Raw genomic sequence first — 19317 nt, 5'->3', positions numbered from 1 at the left:
CGCAAGAGCCAACGGCTCAATACTTAAAGCAAAGAGGAGTGGGGAGAGAGGACATCCCTGACGCGTTCCGCGCGAATGACGAAAGCACCCGGATCTATGGCCATTAACCATCACCCTAGAGGTGGGGTTGCTGTAGTTAGCCTCAATCATTCTTATGAAGTGGGGTGAAAACCCGAAGGCTTCCAGGGTGCGATGTAGAAAGCCCCAATCGACGCGGTCAAAGGCTTTCTCCGCGTCGAGCCCCACTAATACCGCCGGTATATGAAATCTATTAGCCTTCTCGATCAGATGGATCACGCGTCTCAGGTTGTCATGAGTTTGCCGGCCCTTTATAAATCCGGACTGGTCCGGGTGTACAAGGGCCGGCATCAAGTCCTGTAATCTTCCAGCGATTATAGACGAATACAACTTAGCGTCCAGGTTGAGGAGCGCTATCGGGCGATAGGACGCGCATTTGGTATGATCTTTCCCCGGTTTGGGGAGGACGGTAATCAGGGCCTCGGCCATAGTCTCAGATGTTCTTCCCTCTGACGCCATGTTGTTAAAGAGGGAGACCAGGTAATCGCAGAGGTCCGACGCAAACGTCTTGTAAAACAGGGCAGTGTAACCGTCAGGGCCCGGGGCCTTGTGGAGTTTCAGAGCCTTGATGGCGTCTAGCACCTCTTCCCTAGTGATGGGGGAAGATAGCAAATCATTCCATTCTCTGGAGACCTGAGGTATCGGGAGACCATTCAGGAACGCGGATTGGGCCTCTGGGTCAAGGGTGTCGCCTGAATAGAGATCTGCGTAAAAGCGGCCGAAAAGAGCTGCCTTGTCTGCATCTCTGTGCTTCACAGAACCCGTGTGGTCCCGTATGCCCCCAATGTAGTCCTTCTCGCGCTTATCTCGAAGTTGCCGGGCCAAGTGCCGCCCCACCTTGTTCCCCTGGGGAGACGCGTCGGAGGCGCAGGAGGGTAAATTCAGCCCGGTTGTTGTAGTGGGCCCTCAATTTCCCTCTTCGGAGGGTCACCCTAGAGGGGTTTGACTTGTGTGCTTGTTCCAAAATAGCGAGCTCCGCCTCCAGGATCTCCCTCTCCTTCCTCCGAAGCTTATTGAGGTTTGCATTAAGGGCGAGGCATGTGCCCCGTAATGAGGCCTTGCATGCATCCCAAGTGACATACACTGAGGTATCAGAAGGTGGGTTAAGGGCCATAAACTCTCCTATAGCCCTCCGCAGCTCCTTACAGGACACCTCATCCCGTACCAACGCTGCCGGGAAGTACCACTTTCGCCAACCGTCCCCCCCCCACATGCCAATGCAGTCCAAGAACCACCAGGCTATGGTCAGATACCGAGAGTGGAAAGACACTGGATATTCGGACATCCCCCCTGAGGGCCTGACTAACAAAAATATGATCTATACGGGAGTAAGAGCGATGGACATGAGAAAAAAAAATGTGTAATCCTTAGTGTGTGGGTGTAAGAAACGCCAGCTGTCTACCAACCCCAAGGCACCTATTTGTCGTTGCGTTTCATCAGAAAAGATCCCAGAGTCTGCCCTGCGTGCCCCCGAACTGTCCATGTCTCTGTCCCACACCATGTTAAAGTCCCCCAGGAGGAACAAGTGCCCCTCCACGAAGTCCCCTACCCTGTCCAGCAAATCCTGTAAAAAAACATTCTGTCCAGCATTAGGGGCATAAACAATCACAAGCGTACACTGTCGACCATATAATGACCCCTTCACCATTAGCCAACGACCCTCCTTATCACTGCTCACCCCCAGAGGCTGAAAGTGAAGAGATGCCCTGAACAGGAGGGCCACCCCCCTATGCTTGGTGAATGCTGATGCCCTATAAATGAGGGGGAATTGTCTGTGTCGGAGTCTAAGTTCATCTTTCCTAGCTAAGTGGATTTCCTGGAGGGCCACCACATCAAGATGGTGATCCGACAGGTACTTCCAGAGCTTCTGGCGCTTCTGCGGGGAGTTGAGACCTTTCACATTCCAGGTACCTACACTAACAGGCATAGTGATGTTGGGAGTCTCCGCTCTGTATGCCTATCAGTGTGATCCGTTCCCACTCCCTGGCCAGTGCCACTACCACTCCATATGCTCCCGGGCCAGGCCCATCTCCAAGCATCCCCCTCCAACCCCCAAGCCTCCCCCTCCTCCATCAGATCCGCACCCTCAAGCCTCTCAGAGCCAGTCATACAGGATGACCCGCAGTGCATTTCACATTGATAACATCTGAGTAGAACCACCAATATCAATGATCAGTCCAATATCCCTCCCTGAGGAGCAGCACACAGCCCACCCCATAGCTCCAAGCTCCCCACATCCAAGTAACCAACAGTGAGTATATAATCCTCAACAAGGCTCAAGGTAGTGACCGCGCCCGAAGAAGGGCACCAGCAGTAGAAGCCAAGGGATAACACCTCCAGAGCAAACAACACACCGCACACACAGCTTTTGGACGCCACCACCCTCCCATCCCCCCTTGCCCCGGACCCCAACACCCCCGCGTCCCCTGTCCCTAGGACCCCCCTCCCGCAAACAGAGAAACAATAGGAAATAACGTAAGGCACTGAACCTGAACAATGTACTCAGCAGTTCCAGTAGACCATAGTTCGTAAGGTCCCTTCTGGACTGGAATCGGGGAGGGGTCACCAACTTAGTGACCCCCAGGGCCACGGTCCGGGGTGTCTTCTCCAAAAGTACAATCGTACCCCCGGGACCTTAGGGCCAGAGTCCCTCCGGCACCAATCCTCCACAGAATCCGGGATCACGCTGCTCCAGAGCTTTGTTGAGAATCTGCTAACGTGGCGGAGGCCACCGCTTCACCTCTTTCCTGCAAGCTAGCAGCGCGATCCGGCCGCCGCCGGTCCGGGGACGCACCAACTCTGTGCCAAGAGGATGAACGGTGTCGTCTCCTTGATGGTGAGGCACGTGCCTCCTGGGAAGGAGGAACGTCACCCATGCCCAGCAGGTCCTTTGCCACCTGAAGAGAGCGAATCTGCGCCAGCCGATTCTGCCAGCGAAATATGATACGGAAGGGGTGCCCCCATGAGTAGGAGATGTTGCGTTGCCGCAGAAAAGAAGTCACTGGGCGGAACTCCCTTCTCTTCTGAAGTGTCGACGCCGCCAGATCCTGGTAGAGCTGTGGACGATGGTCCCTAAATTGCAAGGAAGAGATGGCTCTGGCCTTCCGCAGGATGCGTTCCTTCACCTGGAAGTCGTGCACACAAACGAGGATGTCCGGAGGGGGCCCCCCTCCTCTTCTGGGCAAACCAACTCTATGCACCCTATCCATTCTTATTTCCTGCACATCTTTCTCGTCCAAAATCTGTAAGAACAGGGCCTGTACATAGCCACGCAAATCCCCAGCTTCTCCGTCCCATGGGACCCCAAGAATGCGGATGTTGTTCCTTCGAGAACGATTCTCTAAGTCCTCTGAGTGGGCCTGCAGGTCCAGATTCTGTTCAGTGAGGTGGATGATGTCTTCGTGTAGCTGATGCACGTTGTTCGCCACACTCAGGTCATGATCTTCCAGCGTCGCCACACGTTCGCCAATTCCATCCACATCTCTCCGCACCTCACGGAGATCCAACGCCAATTGAGCGCGGAGTTCAGAGATGTCCTCTTTAATAGAGGCGAACAGCTCAGTCATAAAGGCCTTGGTGGCGGGCGCTTCATCATCCGACTGCTTGGACGATCCACTGGCCCCGGGAGAGGCCGGCTGCTGCGAAGATTTAGAGGTGCCATCCTTCCCCGGTCTCCCCTTACGTAGTGTGTTGGACATCGTGGAGCTCCGATTGCGGCGTGAGGTCAAGGCGGACCCTCACTCTCCAGGAACAAAAGGCGGAATGCCGTTATGGGGTCTCCGGGGCAGCAGACCACACAGCACCTCCTTCCAGTCAGTCCAACCAGGGGTATGGCCTCTTCCTCTCCGCCAGGGAGTCCCGCAGAATCCTCTCCCCAGGAGGCCCCCCTCACTAAAGCTCTTCCGAGGTGCCCTCCACACCAGAAGGCGGGGGGGGAGCCAAGCTCCACGGGACCCCGGTGCTAAGTCAAATAAGAGGTTTCCAGGGCGATGCAGGGCCTCTCCCGATAGCCAGCCCAGGTCACAGAGGAGTGGGGTAGGCCAGATTAGACCTGTCCGACCCAACTTATCTATGCTGCAGTCAGTGGTTGCCCAGCCAAGATGGCGTCGTTGAAGCTTCCCGCCAAGAGGCGCCTCTCTGATAGTCAATGCTGCGCCCCCTGAGTCCGGCAGCTCAAGACCGCAGAGCGCGCACAGCCCGGTCTCGGGTCCTCCGCTACTGCCGACCGGGGGCCACCAGCCCGGACCCCCCGGCTTCCGCAGCGCCCCTCTTCGCTCCCTCCGAGAGCTATGGTCCAACTTCAGCCGGAAGAATAGATCAGACCGGCCGCTCGGACCGCGAAGCGGCGTAGGCAGAACCGCCACTGCTGGCCTCGGTGTGTCCCTGGCCTCTAGACCCACCAGCTCCCGTCTCCCGGCTCCCCCGGGGCACCCAATGCCGCTGCACAGCTCCAGATGGCAGTCAACCGGACCAGAAGGCCCCGAGTTCGCCGTGACCCTCTCACTGCTGGGCTCCGCTGTGTCGCTAACTCAAAGTCAGGGTCCGCCCCACGCCAGGTCGGTGCTCCTCAGGCCGGGGGCTGCTACTCCGTCATCAGCCGTACCACGCGGCGCTCAGATCCGCAGGCAGCACCGAGGCGTACCCCACCGCAGTAGGGCCGACCCCCTCCTCCAGCGGCCGCACTCAGTACCCCCGGCGCACTCCACGAAAGGCCGCTCCCAGCCTCTCTCCGCTCCGCCGACAGGCCGAGGTGCACTCCCCCCGCAGTCGGACGGACGTACCAGTCGCCTTCCTCCAGCCGCAGTAGAGCGCCCAGGGCTGCCGTTTCTCCTCCGGTGATGTGTCGCAGAACCCGCAGGCAGTAGGGGGGGCCGGGAAGACCCGCGACCTTGTGGCACCGCTCCCCGTCTAGGACGGGCGCCTCCGCACTCAAGGGCCAGCCTCCTCCCCACGCAAGGCCGGTGCCGACAGGGCCGGAAGTCGCCTCTCCTCCCCCGGCCGATTCAGGCCGCTTGCAGCTCCACCGGCAACGCCGGACCGCACCACTTGTTGTCAGCGGCCTCCGCCGGCCCCCTGAGGCTGGCCAGCACCCCGTGGACAATGCTGTACAATGCTGATCTGTTCAGGCGCCGGAGGGACTCGAAAGTGCGTCTTACTCCGACGCCATCTTGGCCACGCCCCCCCATGTGCACATTTTTATCACTCTGTATATATTGTACACCACTGAGCACTGAGCACACATGTCACTTCATCACCCCTTACTTGCAATATTTCACCATGTGTTGACAGCTGTGATTATATATGTGAGTATATATGAATGATTTAATTCAGATAAAATATAAACAGTAGACAGCAATTTGAGTCATGTGCTTTATTGTTTGTGAAAATGTTTTCTATGTTTAGGTAGTTGAGATACAAATGGTAAAAATAGGAAAGAATAACAAATGCGACACATACCCCCACATGCATCAACCTATTTAGGAAGTGCAAACAGTGCGAATCGGTAAGGGGCACATGCATCAACGTTTTTTGCATTCGCAAACGGTGCGAATCGGAAAAATCGGCCGTTTGCGAATGCAAAAAACGTTATTGGGATGCATCAAACTTTTGTGCACAATTCGCATTTTTTAGAATTTCTAAAAAATGCGAATGCATTTAAGGAATCGCATTTGTGCGATTCCTTAAATGCTATGCATCAATTTTTTACAATTTGCGAATTCAAAAATTGGAAGTGCAAATTAACACGAGGTTGACCCTCGTGTTAATTTGCGAAAATTGTTAAAAATGAAAAAAAATGCATTTTTAAAACTTGCATGTTACAGACACACATGTCCATAGGACATGTGTGTGTGAAACATCCAATTAAAAATACATTTCAGGGGTGCAGGGGGGGTCCTTTGGACCCCCCCCATGCACCCATGGAATGCATCAAAAAATTGCGATTTCTTAAATGCCTTCCCATTGATTCCTATGGGCCGGGCCCATAGGAATCAATGGGAATTGCGAAAATGCACTTTGGATTTCGCTATTTATTTGAGATTCGGTAGAAATTGCGATTTTTACCGATTCTCAAATAAATAGAGAAAAAAATGATGCATACCATTTTGCAATTCTTAATTTGCGAATCGGTAATTTTCGCAAATTAAGGATTGCAAAATGGTACAATGATGCATGTGCCCCTAAATTCGGCCGTTTGCACTTCCTAAATACGTTTTTGGGATGCATGAAACAATTCGCTATTTTTTGCATTTCTTAAAAATGCAAATACAATTAAGGAATCGCATTTGTGCGATTCCTTAAATGCAATGCATCAATTTGTAAAAAATAGCGAATTGTGAAATTGGAAGTGCAAATTAACACGAGGTTGACCCTCGTGTTAATTTGCGAAAATGTTTAAAAAAGCAAAAAAGTGCATTTTTTAAACTTGCATGTTACAGACACACATGTCCTTAGGACATGTGTGTGTGAAACATGCACTTGAAAATAAATTTCAGGGGTGCAGGGGGGGGTCCTTTGGACCCCCCTCTGCACCCTTGCAATGCATCAAAAAATTGCGAGTGCAAAAAAAAAAATGCAAAACGGCATTGATTCCTATGGGCCTCTAGGCCCATAGGAATCAATGTAATGCCATTCCTTAATTGCGATTCGCAATTAAGGAATCGCAATTTCCGAAAATTAAGAAATCCTAAAAACTTTTAGGATTTCTTGATGCATAGGATTTTGCATTTCCTAAATAGCGATTCCTTAATTTTCGCTATTTAAGAAATGCAAAATCCTAGATTGATGCATGTGGGGGAAAGTGCGCTGAAAGGAAATAACTGACAAAACCCGACAGAACCACTTTTTGTTTATTACGATATACCCAGGTTCTGAGGGACACAGGGTTACCCCATTTCTGTCAAAACTCTTGCAGCATTAATCAGCACACCTGATCAGCTCACCCAATGAATCTTTCCCAGTGTGTGAAAGTAAACATTATTAACGCAGAACCTTTTCAGCCAAACTTTCAATGCCTCACATTGCCTATTATGTTCTTTCTTTGTGTCGTATTAAAACTACTCTACACGGTCAATATACTTTAAAAGAAAAGCACATTTTAGAACGCATATTTTTATTTTCCTTACAATGCACTTTGCATTTAAAATGTGCTTAAAAACAATACTCGTTAAATAAACACATTTGAAAATCACACAAAAATAGTACCTCGCATCCACGCTCTGCACTCACCACCACTTTAACAATAATACTCCGGCTTTGAATGTCCCACAACATGGCTGAGTTACATGGTGATATCATGGAACCAGAGAGCCTTTATACACATATCACAATTCACTTACAGATGTAAGAGCATGGGAAAGCATAATACAACTCATCTTATGCACATATGTTGGTAGAACTCATACTGAGACATCTGTGAGATAACTCATACCCTGTTGATTACAATCAGGGACGCCGAAAAGCAAGCAGCAATTTGAGTCTGAAATGGTCTGGTACTTAAAATAGACCTATTCTTTGCACGCTGCTAAATGTATGAATATGGCACAGCACACAGTGTCTGGTCACAAATGATCCATGGCAAGGTTCCTTCTTGGAATCCTTGTGACCAGCTGCAATTACAGCGATGGCAGCTTGCAAGTCTCAGCAGACAACCATCTCTCCACTTACATTTGCAAAGGACCAGCATGATAATCCCTGACTATTGGAAGAATCGTGATTGAAATGACAAAAAAGCATAACTTTACAAAAGGACATTTGGAAGAGCACGTACCAGTCCCTGTGACCATTGCCTGTTCCCCTGATCCCCTTAGCAATCATTCGCACCACAAAAGCTGTCCCTGAACGATGCATCCTTTGTGTAAATGGCTAGTCACTGATACGAACAGTCAGTAATATTACAATGCTGTCAGCTCTCTGGAGTGGTTGGAAACAGCTGAAACATTTCTCTGCCAATGATAAGGAATGTGAAACGTATCTTTGTTATTGCCTTTTCCTTGCGATTTTCAAGGAATCGCCACTCGCCAGGTTGATGTGAGCCACATAGATATTTGCGACTCATTGTCCATTTTGCTCATTGCCATCTGTGTTACTCATCCTTGTAAATTGGAAAACTTTGCACATCGCAGGCTTGGAAGGGTTAAAACCATTTAGCAAGCATCTAGTGGGTCTTCTTAAGAAGATAAAGGAGATAGGAAGAAGGGGACTGAATGATAAAACGTTCTATTGTCCAAAATCACAAAAAAAAAATCATCCAGAATTTTAAACACTAACCCGTGCCAAGAGGAACTGTGGATGATTTTCAATACGTTATTTAAAAACTGCACAACATTACATAACATCAGAAAAATTTAAATATCTTACCCAGTGAAAGCTTGTATGATTCCAGTTCTTTTAGTAATGTTTCCATGGACATACGCTTTCTCTCATCTGCATTCAGATTGATCGATATTACTTTCCATAGTTCGGATGGGATTGAAGATGGGTTACTTGCATCGTGACCTTTTAAAATCTTGGAGAAACATAATAAAATATATGTTTAGATTAGTTATGGGAGTAGGTGGGTCACACAAATTTCTATGCAAAATGTTATAACACTTTTTCTGATTAAATGGAGTAATCTCCTGGCTTGTATTTTTACACAGTGAAACAGCGGTCCAAAATAAATGCTTAGGACCCGATCCAGAAATAAAGACATGGGGCGTGGCTAAGCACCCAACGAGTATGGCGGCGCCCAAGTGAGGCTCCCTGAACCGGTGCGGTGAAGTCGCGCTCACAGGTTACCCTGTGCGAAGCTGCCCGGAGGAATGCTCCTCTAAACAGACACTCATCTCCATATGGCTCTGCACGCCACTTCCTGAAACAGCAAAGCAGCTTTTTCCGAAGGTAAACACCCGAATGCGGAGCCGTTTTACAGCGGCCGCCATTTTGTTTTGTTTCTTTTCCGGTTTTTGCCACATTCAATCTCCTGTGCCTCAGAAGCAGCAGAAATGACATAAATTGCTGAGCACTTCAACTTGCAATGTCTACAACTGCTGCTCCAATGTTTATATTCAAATTTTGAGGTGGTGCAACAGCCAGCGTTACCTTACCAATCTATACATTGTGTGGCAGCAGGATGTGATCGCCATTTTGAGGAGTGTTTCAAGTTTCACATAACTTGATGAACAAAAAGTCTTTCACACGGAATTTAAGTACTTTCAGGATAATTTTTCATACATATTGTTTTGCTAAGAAATCTTTCATGTGTTCTATTAAGTTTTCAAGGAAAATGAATAACATGCAATATATTTGCTTATGTCGCTAAGGACAATACAATGTGCCTGGCTTTAAAACGTACTTAATCAGCGCACGGAGCATGATATATTATCACAATTCCTTTGGCTGCATTATTTATACTGTGCCTCATTGACTGAATATTTGTTCTGATTGCTTGAACTTCTCACTGTACTCACCTCATAACTTGATGGGTATGACAAAGGACTCTCTTTATACCGCAACTGAACCAAAACGCTCTTTCATTAAAAACTCAAAGCTCTTTTCGTAACCTTCCAAATTGGAAGATTCTGGTATACTGGTCTCAGAAGATTACAGTGCAACAATGGATCCCACGTCAGCAGCCTCAGGGAAGTCTAATGTAAAGCGTTTGAAAAAAGACCCCCCTTCGCCACCCAAACCATCGTCTCCAGTTTCGATGGAGTTATTGTTACAACAGATAAGGGCCCTCAGACCCTTTGTTGAATAAACAAATTCCAAATTAGAGGTCCTATCGGATAAGTGGTCTCAACTCGATACAAGACTTACAACAGTGGAACATACTATGTCCTCTTTCACCGACACCTACAAGACCGTCACGTTCATGCAGTCACAAGTATCTTCACTTCAAAAGCAGATTGAGGATCTTGAAAACCACAAAAGAAGGAACAACATACATATATACGGCCTGGTGGAAGGGGAGGAAGGTACGTATCCCATCGGTTTCTCCAAATCCTTTCTCCCTAAGATCCTGCACCTATCAGATGACACTATGTTAAACATCCAACGCGCCCACAGGCTAGGTCGAGTTTCCACTAATGGCGCTTCTTCACAGCGGCCAAGAGGGGTCATCCTTTACTTCCTTAAATACACGGATTTATTAAAAGTACTGTCAGCCGCTAAAGATATCCAACGGATCTCCTGGTCTGGATTGACACTGTTCTTTGCACAGTACTGCTCCAAGGCTACAGCAGCCAGGCGTAAAGCTTTCCTCCACATGAGACCCGATTTACGCTCCATGAGAGCTAGATATGGTCTTTATCACCCTTGTCTATTTAAAGTTACTTATAATAATAGAACAACTTCTTATGAGGACCCATTATGTCTTCAAAGCTTCATTAACTCACACAAGACAGATCTTATGGTTTCTTCAAGGCCCTCCTCCTCACCTATCACATGATTTCCTTGATCTTCATCTTCATATTTGTCTTCTCATTAGTACAGGAAAGCGCTAATATTTTTCAAATTTCTTTCTAACGTACTTTTTTTTTTTTAAAAACAACATTTTTATTGTCATAGTTGCAGATGCAGCACAGGGCCCTGACTCCCAGGGGAGCCTGTCACAATAAACATCACACTATCATTAGCATTTGACTTTTCCACTGTATAGACAAACACTACAAAGAAAACATGAATCACTCCCAACCCACCCAACTTGACCCCCACCCACTCCCCCTCCCAACCCCCCCACTCCCCAACTCCCCCTCCCACCCCCCTCCCCACCCCTCCCCCCACAGTCGCACAGCTTTCAATAGGACCAGGGAAAAATAGCTAGGAAAAGAAAACCACACCGAACATATATTACACCATACATATAATCGTACACATGTAGTCCATGTATATGTTGCCCACCACCCCATCCATGACATGCAATAAGGCAAACTTTGGCGTGTTCGGGAGCTCCCACCCCAACACCTCCGCTAAACAGGCCAAACCCCTCTCCAGAAACGCGCTACGATCCCACAACTCCATACAGTATGAAGGAATATCCCCTCCTCACTCTGGCAGCGAAGACAAACCGGCGAGGCAATCAGGCCCGCCCGAAACAGACGAACTTTTGTATAATAGACCCTATGCAGGTATTTGAACTGGACCAAGCGGAGACGCATCGCAATAGCAGCGCCCCTAGGTGAAGCCAGTGCCTCCCTCCAGTCCTCCTCCTCCAACTCCCCCACATCTCCCTCCCAGTGTTCCCTGAGTTTCTGAAGTGTAGGAGAACTATGAATGACCAGTGTTTGGTATATGCGCGAATTTTTTTTGTTATCAGGTCCCCCATAAATACTTTCGCCTTCAGGGGATTGAAGTCCGGCAACGTCTCAAGACCCACCAAACTGGGGGATAGGGTGTGGCGAAACTGAAGGTAGCGAAAAAATTGGGAGTTGGGCATATAAAATTCCTCTTGCAAAGATTTTGGTGTGGTGTCATGCATCACATCCCCTAAGGTCGAGATACCCACCCTGTCCCACCCTGCAAAACCTTGTAGGGAGACCAGAGCTGGGAAGCGGCCATTGTGCCATAAAGGCGTCTCCGCTGTCAGGACATTCCACCACCCCACGCGGCGCAGGGCCTGCTTCCAGATGAGAAATACCGCCCGAGTAACTGTGGGCAGTGCACTACGCAGGGGCGCAGGGTAAAGGATAGTATGAAGCGTATTGAAGCCCATCAAGAAGCGCTCCATGGCATAAGCCGGATCCGCGCGGTCACCGTACCACCATTCATTCAACACCAATAAATGAGAGGCCTGATAGTAGGAGAGAACGTCCAACGTGGCCAGTCCTCCACAGTAAGTGGAGAGGAAACACGTGCGCAGGGCCACCTGAACCGCACCCCCCTCCCATAAGAACTGTCCCAAGTGAGAATTGACCTGACGAAACCAGCTCAGAGGAATCGGATAGGGGTGGTTCTGGAGTTGATAAAGCAGGCGCGGGAGCACCACCATCTTAAAGATGGCCGATCTGCCATAAATGGTAAGTGGCATACACGCCCAGGTCTTAATGTCTGCTCGTACCCGATCCCATACTGGCACCAAGTTCCGTTCCCAAGACACAGCCGGGGCATCTGACAGGAAGACCCCCAAGACCGAGTTCTCACCAAAGATCTGTAGAATTTCTAGAAGGCGTGACCCTGATCTATGGAGTTCTGTAAGGAAGAAGAGGACGTCATCCGCGTAGAGCGCTATTCTGTCGGACGGACCCCCCACCCAGTCAAATCCACTCAGCTGAGCGTCCTTCCGCACCCATGCAGCGAGGTGCTCCATGGCCAGGGCAAACAGGTAGGGCGACAACGGACACCCCTGTCAGGTGCCGCGCCGAATGTGGAATGTGGAGGACACCGCTCCCGCCACCCGAACCGAAGCTGTCAGGTCGGTATACAAGAGGCGTACATAAGAGAGGAAGCGATGGCCCAAGTTAAGCCGCGGGAGCAATGAAAACAGGTATACCCAACTAAGGGAATCAAACGCTCTGTCAATATTGGCCAGGAGAAGCCCCGCCTGCTGCCCTGTGACCCTAATCGCCTCCATCGCCACGTGGGCCCGTCTAATGTTGTGTCTGGTCGCCCTTTGCGGCATAAAGCAGCCTGATCGGGATGCACCAGATCCAATATATATGGAAGGAGCCTATTGGCCAGAGCCTTGGCCAGCTCTTTGGCCTCCACATTGAGAAGCGAGAGGAGGAGTGCGAGAGGAGGAGTGCTGCTCTGGGGGCTGTCCCGGCTTATGGAATACCACCACCTCCGCGTGCCTCCAGTCTGGGGGAAGCCTACCCTGATCCCTAGCCTCCCCCAAGGCCGCCCGATAGTGTGGAGCCAGTTGGGTATTATATTTCTTAAAAAATTCACTGGGGAAACCGTTTGGACCAGGAGCCTTCCCCTAGTTCAGCTCTCCCAGTGCAGTGCCCAGTTCCTCCGCTGACAGGGGAAGATCTAACTTGTCGCGCACGTCATTCGTCACCGCCTTGGGAGGCAGATTCGCCAGGAACTTATCAATCTGAGCAGGCAGGAGACACTCCCGCGGGGCATAGAGCTCCGCATAATACCACGCGAAGCTGTTGGCCAGACGACCGGGGTCCGTCAATGGTTCCCCTGCATCATCCAGTAGCCCTGGCAACTGCTGCGCATAAAAGACCCCTTGACAGAGCCTATGCAACATTTTGCTGGACTTATCTCCCCGCTGGCAGATTCTACTACGTGTGGCAAGCCACATCTGATGAGCCTCGTCCATAAGTAACGCAGCATAAGACTGTTGCGGCAGCAGGAGTTGACTCACATCACAAGCCTCACCCGTCTGTCTACTACTGCACTCCACGGCCCCACCTCAGCCTTCGCACGCACCAATGCCTCTCGTTTGCGCTTCCGCGCCTCCACACACCAGGCGATATCCACTCCCCTCAGTGTAGGTTTCAGGGCTTCCCATAGCGTAGTGGCCCCCTCAACAGAGCCCACGTTAGAAGTAAGGTAGGCGGACAGCGCCTCCCGCATATGTCGCCTATAGTCCTCCTGCTGAAGATGCCACACCGACATGCGCCACCGAAACGGCTGTCTCCCCCAACCTAGCTGCAGCTCCACTGACACTGGGGAATGATCCGAGAGACCCCGGGGATGGATCGTCGCCGACTCCAGACAGCCCACCCTTGCCCTAGGAATGAAAATGTAGTCAAGTCTCGAGAAGGACCCATGCACCGCCAAAACGTATGTATATTCGCGCGCAGCATCGTGAGTATGCCTCCATGAATCAATCCAGTCCATACCAGTCACCAAACCCTGCAGCTTTGTGGGGCGTCCCCCACCGGCACCTCGCCCCCCCCCACCAGAACCTGTCCCTAGCAGCATCCATAACACCATTCCAGTCACCACCAATCGCCATCAGCACATCCAGGATATCAGCCCAAACAGTGTGTAGCTTCTCTATAAGGGACCATTGCAGAGGCGGCGGGGCATATACACAACCCAAGACAATGGGAGTCCCTCCCACCACCCCCTGTACCACTACATATCTCCCCTGCGTGTCCTGCCAGAGCTTCGTGTGGGTGTAAGGGACCCTACGATGTACCAGGATTGCAACGCCCATTGCCATGCATTTGGTAAAGACTCGTGGTGCGGACTTGAGACCGAATTGTAGCACCTTGTACTGGTAGTGTTTGCTTCCCACTACAAACCTCAAGTACTTGCGATGCTGTAGAGCAATCGGAATGTGAAAGTATGCATCTTGCAGATCCACCGAACACATCCAATCTCCGGTTTGAAGATGTGGGCATATTTGGTGAAGAGCTAACATGCGGAACTTTTCTCTGATGATGACTTTGTTCAAGAGACGCAGATCGAGTATTGGTCTGAACTTGTCTACCTGATCTTTTTTGGGGACAAGAAAGTACCTGGAGTAGACTCCCTTTCCTTTTTGAGAGGGGGGAACCTCCTCTATAGCTCTTTTTTGTAGTAGAACTTTCACCTCTCTTCGGAGCGAGCTTAGCTGGTGAGGGCAAGAGTTCTTTGGAGGAATGCTCTTTGGAAGCGCACGGAAACGAAGCTTGTATCCATTGCGCAGTATATTCAGCACCCACTGATCCTTTGTGATGCTGACCCACTCTTCCAGGTGTTGTGAAGCACTTCCTCCCACTGGAGTGGGCAACGGCGCCAGAGGAAGCCACTGCTCAGGCCTTTCCTCCTCTCATGGTGTTAGAGGATTGTTGGTGACCTCCTCTACCTCTGTTGGCTTTGCCTCGAAACTGGGTTTTTCCCTGGTTCTTACTTTGGGACCACTGAGGGGTTTGAACCCTCTGTTGAGCCCCTCTCCCCCTGTTGGTCTTAAAGCGGCATTTGAATTCTTTTTTCTTTTCCAAACCCACCGCTTTTACTGTGTCCAGTTCTGTCTTCATACGGGTCATCTCTTCATCAGCGTGTTCCCCAAAGAGAGAGGAACCCGAAAAGGGAAGATTGAGGATGCGATGCTGCGCATCCGGCTTCAGCCCTGTAAGGGGCAACCAAGCCGATCTCCTGGCACAAACCTCATGTGAGTAGGAATGTGCCGCTAGCACTGCACCATCCGCAGCTGTGCTTATTAACTGGTTCACCACCAGACATCCTTCTGTCATAGTCTCTTCATAGTCCTTCTGGTCTTCCTTTGGCAGTTTGGACTTGAACCTTTCCATGGAGTCCCATAAGGCTCTGTCGGATCTACCCAGCAGCGCAGCCGCACTGGAGACCTTCAGCGTGGAGGCAGCTGAATTGCAAATAAGCATGGGCGGATCTAGCGGATCTCGCGTACGCGAACTTGCGGATTTACGGATTCGCAATCCGCGAAGATCCGCGAACTCTAGCGGATTCGCGGATTTTCCCGTTTTTTGTGTTGGCGCGCGTTCGCGCCGATTTTGGGACAAGTTCGCAATTGCGAACTTACTTTTCGGCTCGCAACGGCCGCGACTATGTTGTTTCTACGTCTGGTTTATCATCACAGGTTCACAGCACCCTCTGTTTCACCACTGCCACCCTCTGGGACACCCATGCCACCCTCTGGTACATCCTCACTGCCACCCATTAGGTTTATTTATCACTGTAGATTATGGTGGTTGAAAAAAGCAAGCACACCTGCCCTTCTTCAACTGCCATCAATTAATTTGTGTTTCATTAATGTGTCAGTAATTTTGAAAGTTCCAGTCTGGCTGGCACCTGCTTCCTTCCTTATCTGTAATTTGCTTTTTGTTGCAGTGAAATTTTTTTTTCACAGGACCTTTATGGTCTACTTGTAGCTATTCTATGAGCCTGCTGTTTGGGTCATAGCAGGGTCATAGAATAGTTGCAAACTCTGGAGGGGCCCATCAGGAAGCACTACCTTGAATGTTACTAATGTTAAGTTTGAACTTTTGCACCTGCTCATTGCTTTCAGTTTAGCTAAAATCGTTTTTTTCTGCAATTTCGCGCGTTTTTTGGGGCGCGAATCCGTGCGAGATCGATTTCGGAAGCCGCGAATACGTGCGAATACAAAATTGTTTTTTTTGCGACGTGTATGTTCGCGTGATCTTGCGCGTGTTCGCGAGGCGCTTCTAGCTATACGTTTGCCAAGTTACCCTATCGGTCGTACACGGGCGCGGCCATCTTGTTGGCGTGACGTAATTCCGTTTCCGCCCGCTATGTGTAATCTCGCAAAGTGTGCTGCTCGCTAGTACAATTTCGCGCGTACTCGCAAGGAAAATCTCGCGCGAACTTACCCACGCGGTCGTGAACGGGCGCGGCCATCTTGTTTCTCATTCATTGCTATGGTTCTGGGCATGCTTTCTCTATCCTCTCTCAATCTCTGCCATCCTTTGCTTGTTTGAAGTTTTTTTGATCTAATTTTACTTATTATCTATCCCTCTATTTTTCTAGCTCTATATTTTTGTGTTTTCTGCAGCTTTTAGTTACTTTTAAACTACTTTTTTAAACTCTTTTCTTTTCTTCTTCACTATTCTATTTCTTGTTTATCATTTAACTCTATTTCTGCCCAGACCATGGTAAAGGGAGCCGGGAAGCACCCTGAGAAGGGGAAGGGTCCCGCACCCCGTGCCCGGCTCCCGTGCGGGCGTTTAAGGGGGGAGCAAGTGGTCCCGAGGGAGATCTTCAGCGCGGAGGAAGTGGCGGCACTGATCTTCCACGTCCAGCGCCGCCTCCCCAAGACGATCCTGGGAGGCGGCAAGATCGCGACTGGCTATGGCATCCGGGAGCGTCGCAAGCGGTGGGAGAAGGTGTGCCGGGCCATGTACAAGATCTCTGGGGTCCGGCGCACATATAACCAGGCCACCCACCGCTGGACCGATGTCATGGACCGGGAGCGGGACTTGCTGGACGCGCTCGGCGTAGAGGTCCCCGGGCTTGGTGAGTAGTAGTAGTAGTACATTTACTACTCTGTTTTATCCTGCTCTGTTATTTGCAAATCTTTGTTCTTTACCAAGAGCAATAATGCTGCCGATTACATTGAGGTAAATTATATTTCAAAATCTTCTATGCATTTCAGGTGCACTGCTCTCCTTCTCAGTAGCCTTGCTTGCTACTATGCTTCTTTGTTTTGTATGTTGTGTTCAGAAGCATTTCATTGGCCTGAGAAATTATGTATGAGTGTAGTGTAAAGAAAAGAACTGCGTAATGCTAGACAGTAAGGGTCATATTTTCAATTACCGGCGCATCCCTGCAAAGTAGCAGGTATGCGGCAGTAATTGTGTGCCATGCCACCACCACCCATTGGCCCAAAACGTCACAGAAGCCTTACGCATCTGTGCCGTAAAGGCAGCGCATTGCTGGAGTTGCGTGCCAACGATGGCGCAGCTCCAGCAATGCTCTGGGGTACCCTATCTCCCCAATGCTGCATCAAGCCGTACGTCGGCTTCAAGCGCGCAGGGTTTGAGTCATGCATCATTGTCCTAAAAGTGACTGATTGACATCTTGTAGATTTCCCTCAGCCACTTTTAGGATTCGTTCCTGCGCAGGTACGCCCTCCCTTGCGCCGGAACGCCCCCTGATGGCGCAGGGCTTTACAACGTGATGCATCGCCCATATGCCCATATGTGTTTTTTTTTAATATATACGCCGCACCAACACCATGGCGAGTCTTTTGTTCTGCCGCTGCGTCAGAAAAGGCACGCAACAATGGAGGAAAATGAGCCGCAACTTCCGCAAGGGACTTCTATCAGCCCCAACAGACTGAAGTCCAGTCCTTCCTTTAGACACATGGCTATAAGAAGAAATAGTGGCGGTGGTGGCGGGTGGATTGATAGTTTGAGTATTCACTGATCTGCAAGCAGGATGGACTTTGTCTGTCACGTGTTGCGCACTGCTGCCTGCAGTGCCAGGCCTAGGCAAACCTCTTTAGTAGTCTGTTTATTGAGTTACATAGGAACTTTCTAAGTCAACGTTCCGCAAATCAGGCAATACGAATAACGTAGTATACCACATGAGATAGATCCCGTGGAATAGTTGTCTATCTATTTGCTATTTTTCCAAAATATGTTGTTATTGTTCTTTTGAAATGTTTGATTTGGTTGAAAAATCTCATCCATGTTTTCTGGTTTTTCTTTCTTTCATGTTGTACATCAGCTCCCCCCAAGGGCAAGAGGACACAGGAGGAGGGTGCTGAGGATGCAGGCCAGGATCGGGCAGGCGAGGGCTCCTTTGCTGGCCCCAGTAAGTTTACATTTTAATAAACAGTACCTATTTTTTCCTAGCGTTCCTCATTCGATTTTTTCTAAATCGTCTTTGATCTTCTTGTAGACTGGATATAAATTCTTATCCTGCCTCGAATATGACTCCCTGTGGTATTACTAGACTATTCTTATTAGTCTGTCTGTGTAGCTAACTAAGATTGGACATTTGGCAATTCCATTGGACTCCCATTATATTCAGCAATACCTCTATGCACTGTCTCCTTACTGACTAGATAGTGTGGCAGAGTCATTCAGCTCCCGAAGTCACCGATTATAGATCCCCAATGATCTCTAGATTATCGTACGCAGGACAAGAGAGTAGTACGGAGTCACAGCACAGTCAAGAAGTGTCAGAGGCACTCATGCTTGCAAAAATTCCAAAACCTTTAGCTCATCCACTCTAGTCTAGAGGAACAAAAACCACAGAGTCTATTTAAGTTTAAAAGCTTTATTAAAAGTAAACACATTTATTAAAATCTACTTTGTCATAAAACTATTTAACTGAAAACGGAAAAGTGGTTAGTGCTGACGATTAATTGGACACATTTCTTGTGGTCGAGCCGAGCTCTCACCTGGTTTGAACTTGATCCTGGTCGTGTTCTTAGGACTCAGGAGTCAAGCTTCTGTCTGTTAGGAGAAAAAGTGGTGCGTGTTAAAAATCAAAAGCAAGCATTCATCAGTTGTGCATAAAAGTGCAGCAAGACAACAGCCTTCCCTGGAAAATGGGACATTTTTACTATGGAGTAGACAGTCACAAATTATTACATTGTATTCTGTTTTTTTAACATTTCTCCTAGACCAAATATTATATAGTAGTGAGTGGTGTATTCTAACATTCTTAAATGTACTTTGTAGGTGTAACATCTGGTGACGGGGCCAGCGCGGAGGTGGCTGTGTTGGACCAGGACTCGGAGGCCTCTGGGGAGGAGGCGGTACAAGAGCCGGCGGACGTTCCTGTGGGGGATCAAACGGTGGTGGCGGAAACAGGTAAGCTATATATTCCTTACTTATTGAGATTGAAGACTGCATAGTGTGCTTTCTGCAC

The 19317-nt window shown here is 49.4% G+C and overlaps 1 protein-coding gene across 2 annotated transcripts in view; it reads right to left on the bottom strand.

Moving 5' to 3' along the window:
- The window catches only part of LOC144754857 (uncharacterized), a 1464081-nt gene that overhangs the window by 841971 nt on the left and 602793 nt on the right, over positions 1–19317 (bottom strand). For both annotated transcript variants that reach the window (XM_078643119.1, XM_078643120.1), the window contains exon 11: positions 8437–8584. In XM_078643119.1, the coding sequence (XP_078499245.1) occupies positions 8437–8584 (148 nt within the window). The remainder of the gene's footprint in view (positions 1–8436; positions 8585–19317) is intronic.

Source organism: Lissotriton helveticus, chromosome 5_1 (genome assembly GCF_964261635.1).
Source record: "Lissotriton helveticus chromosome 5_1, aLisHel1.1, whole genome shotgun sequence".
NCBI lineage: Eukaryota > Metazoa > Chordata > Amphibia > Caudata > Salamandridae > Lissotriton > Lissotriton helveticus.
This window is presented reverse-complemented; position numbering and strand designations above follow the sequence as displayed.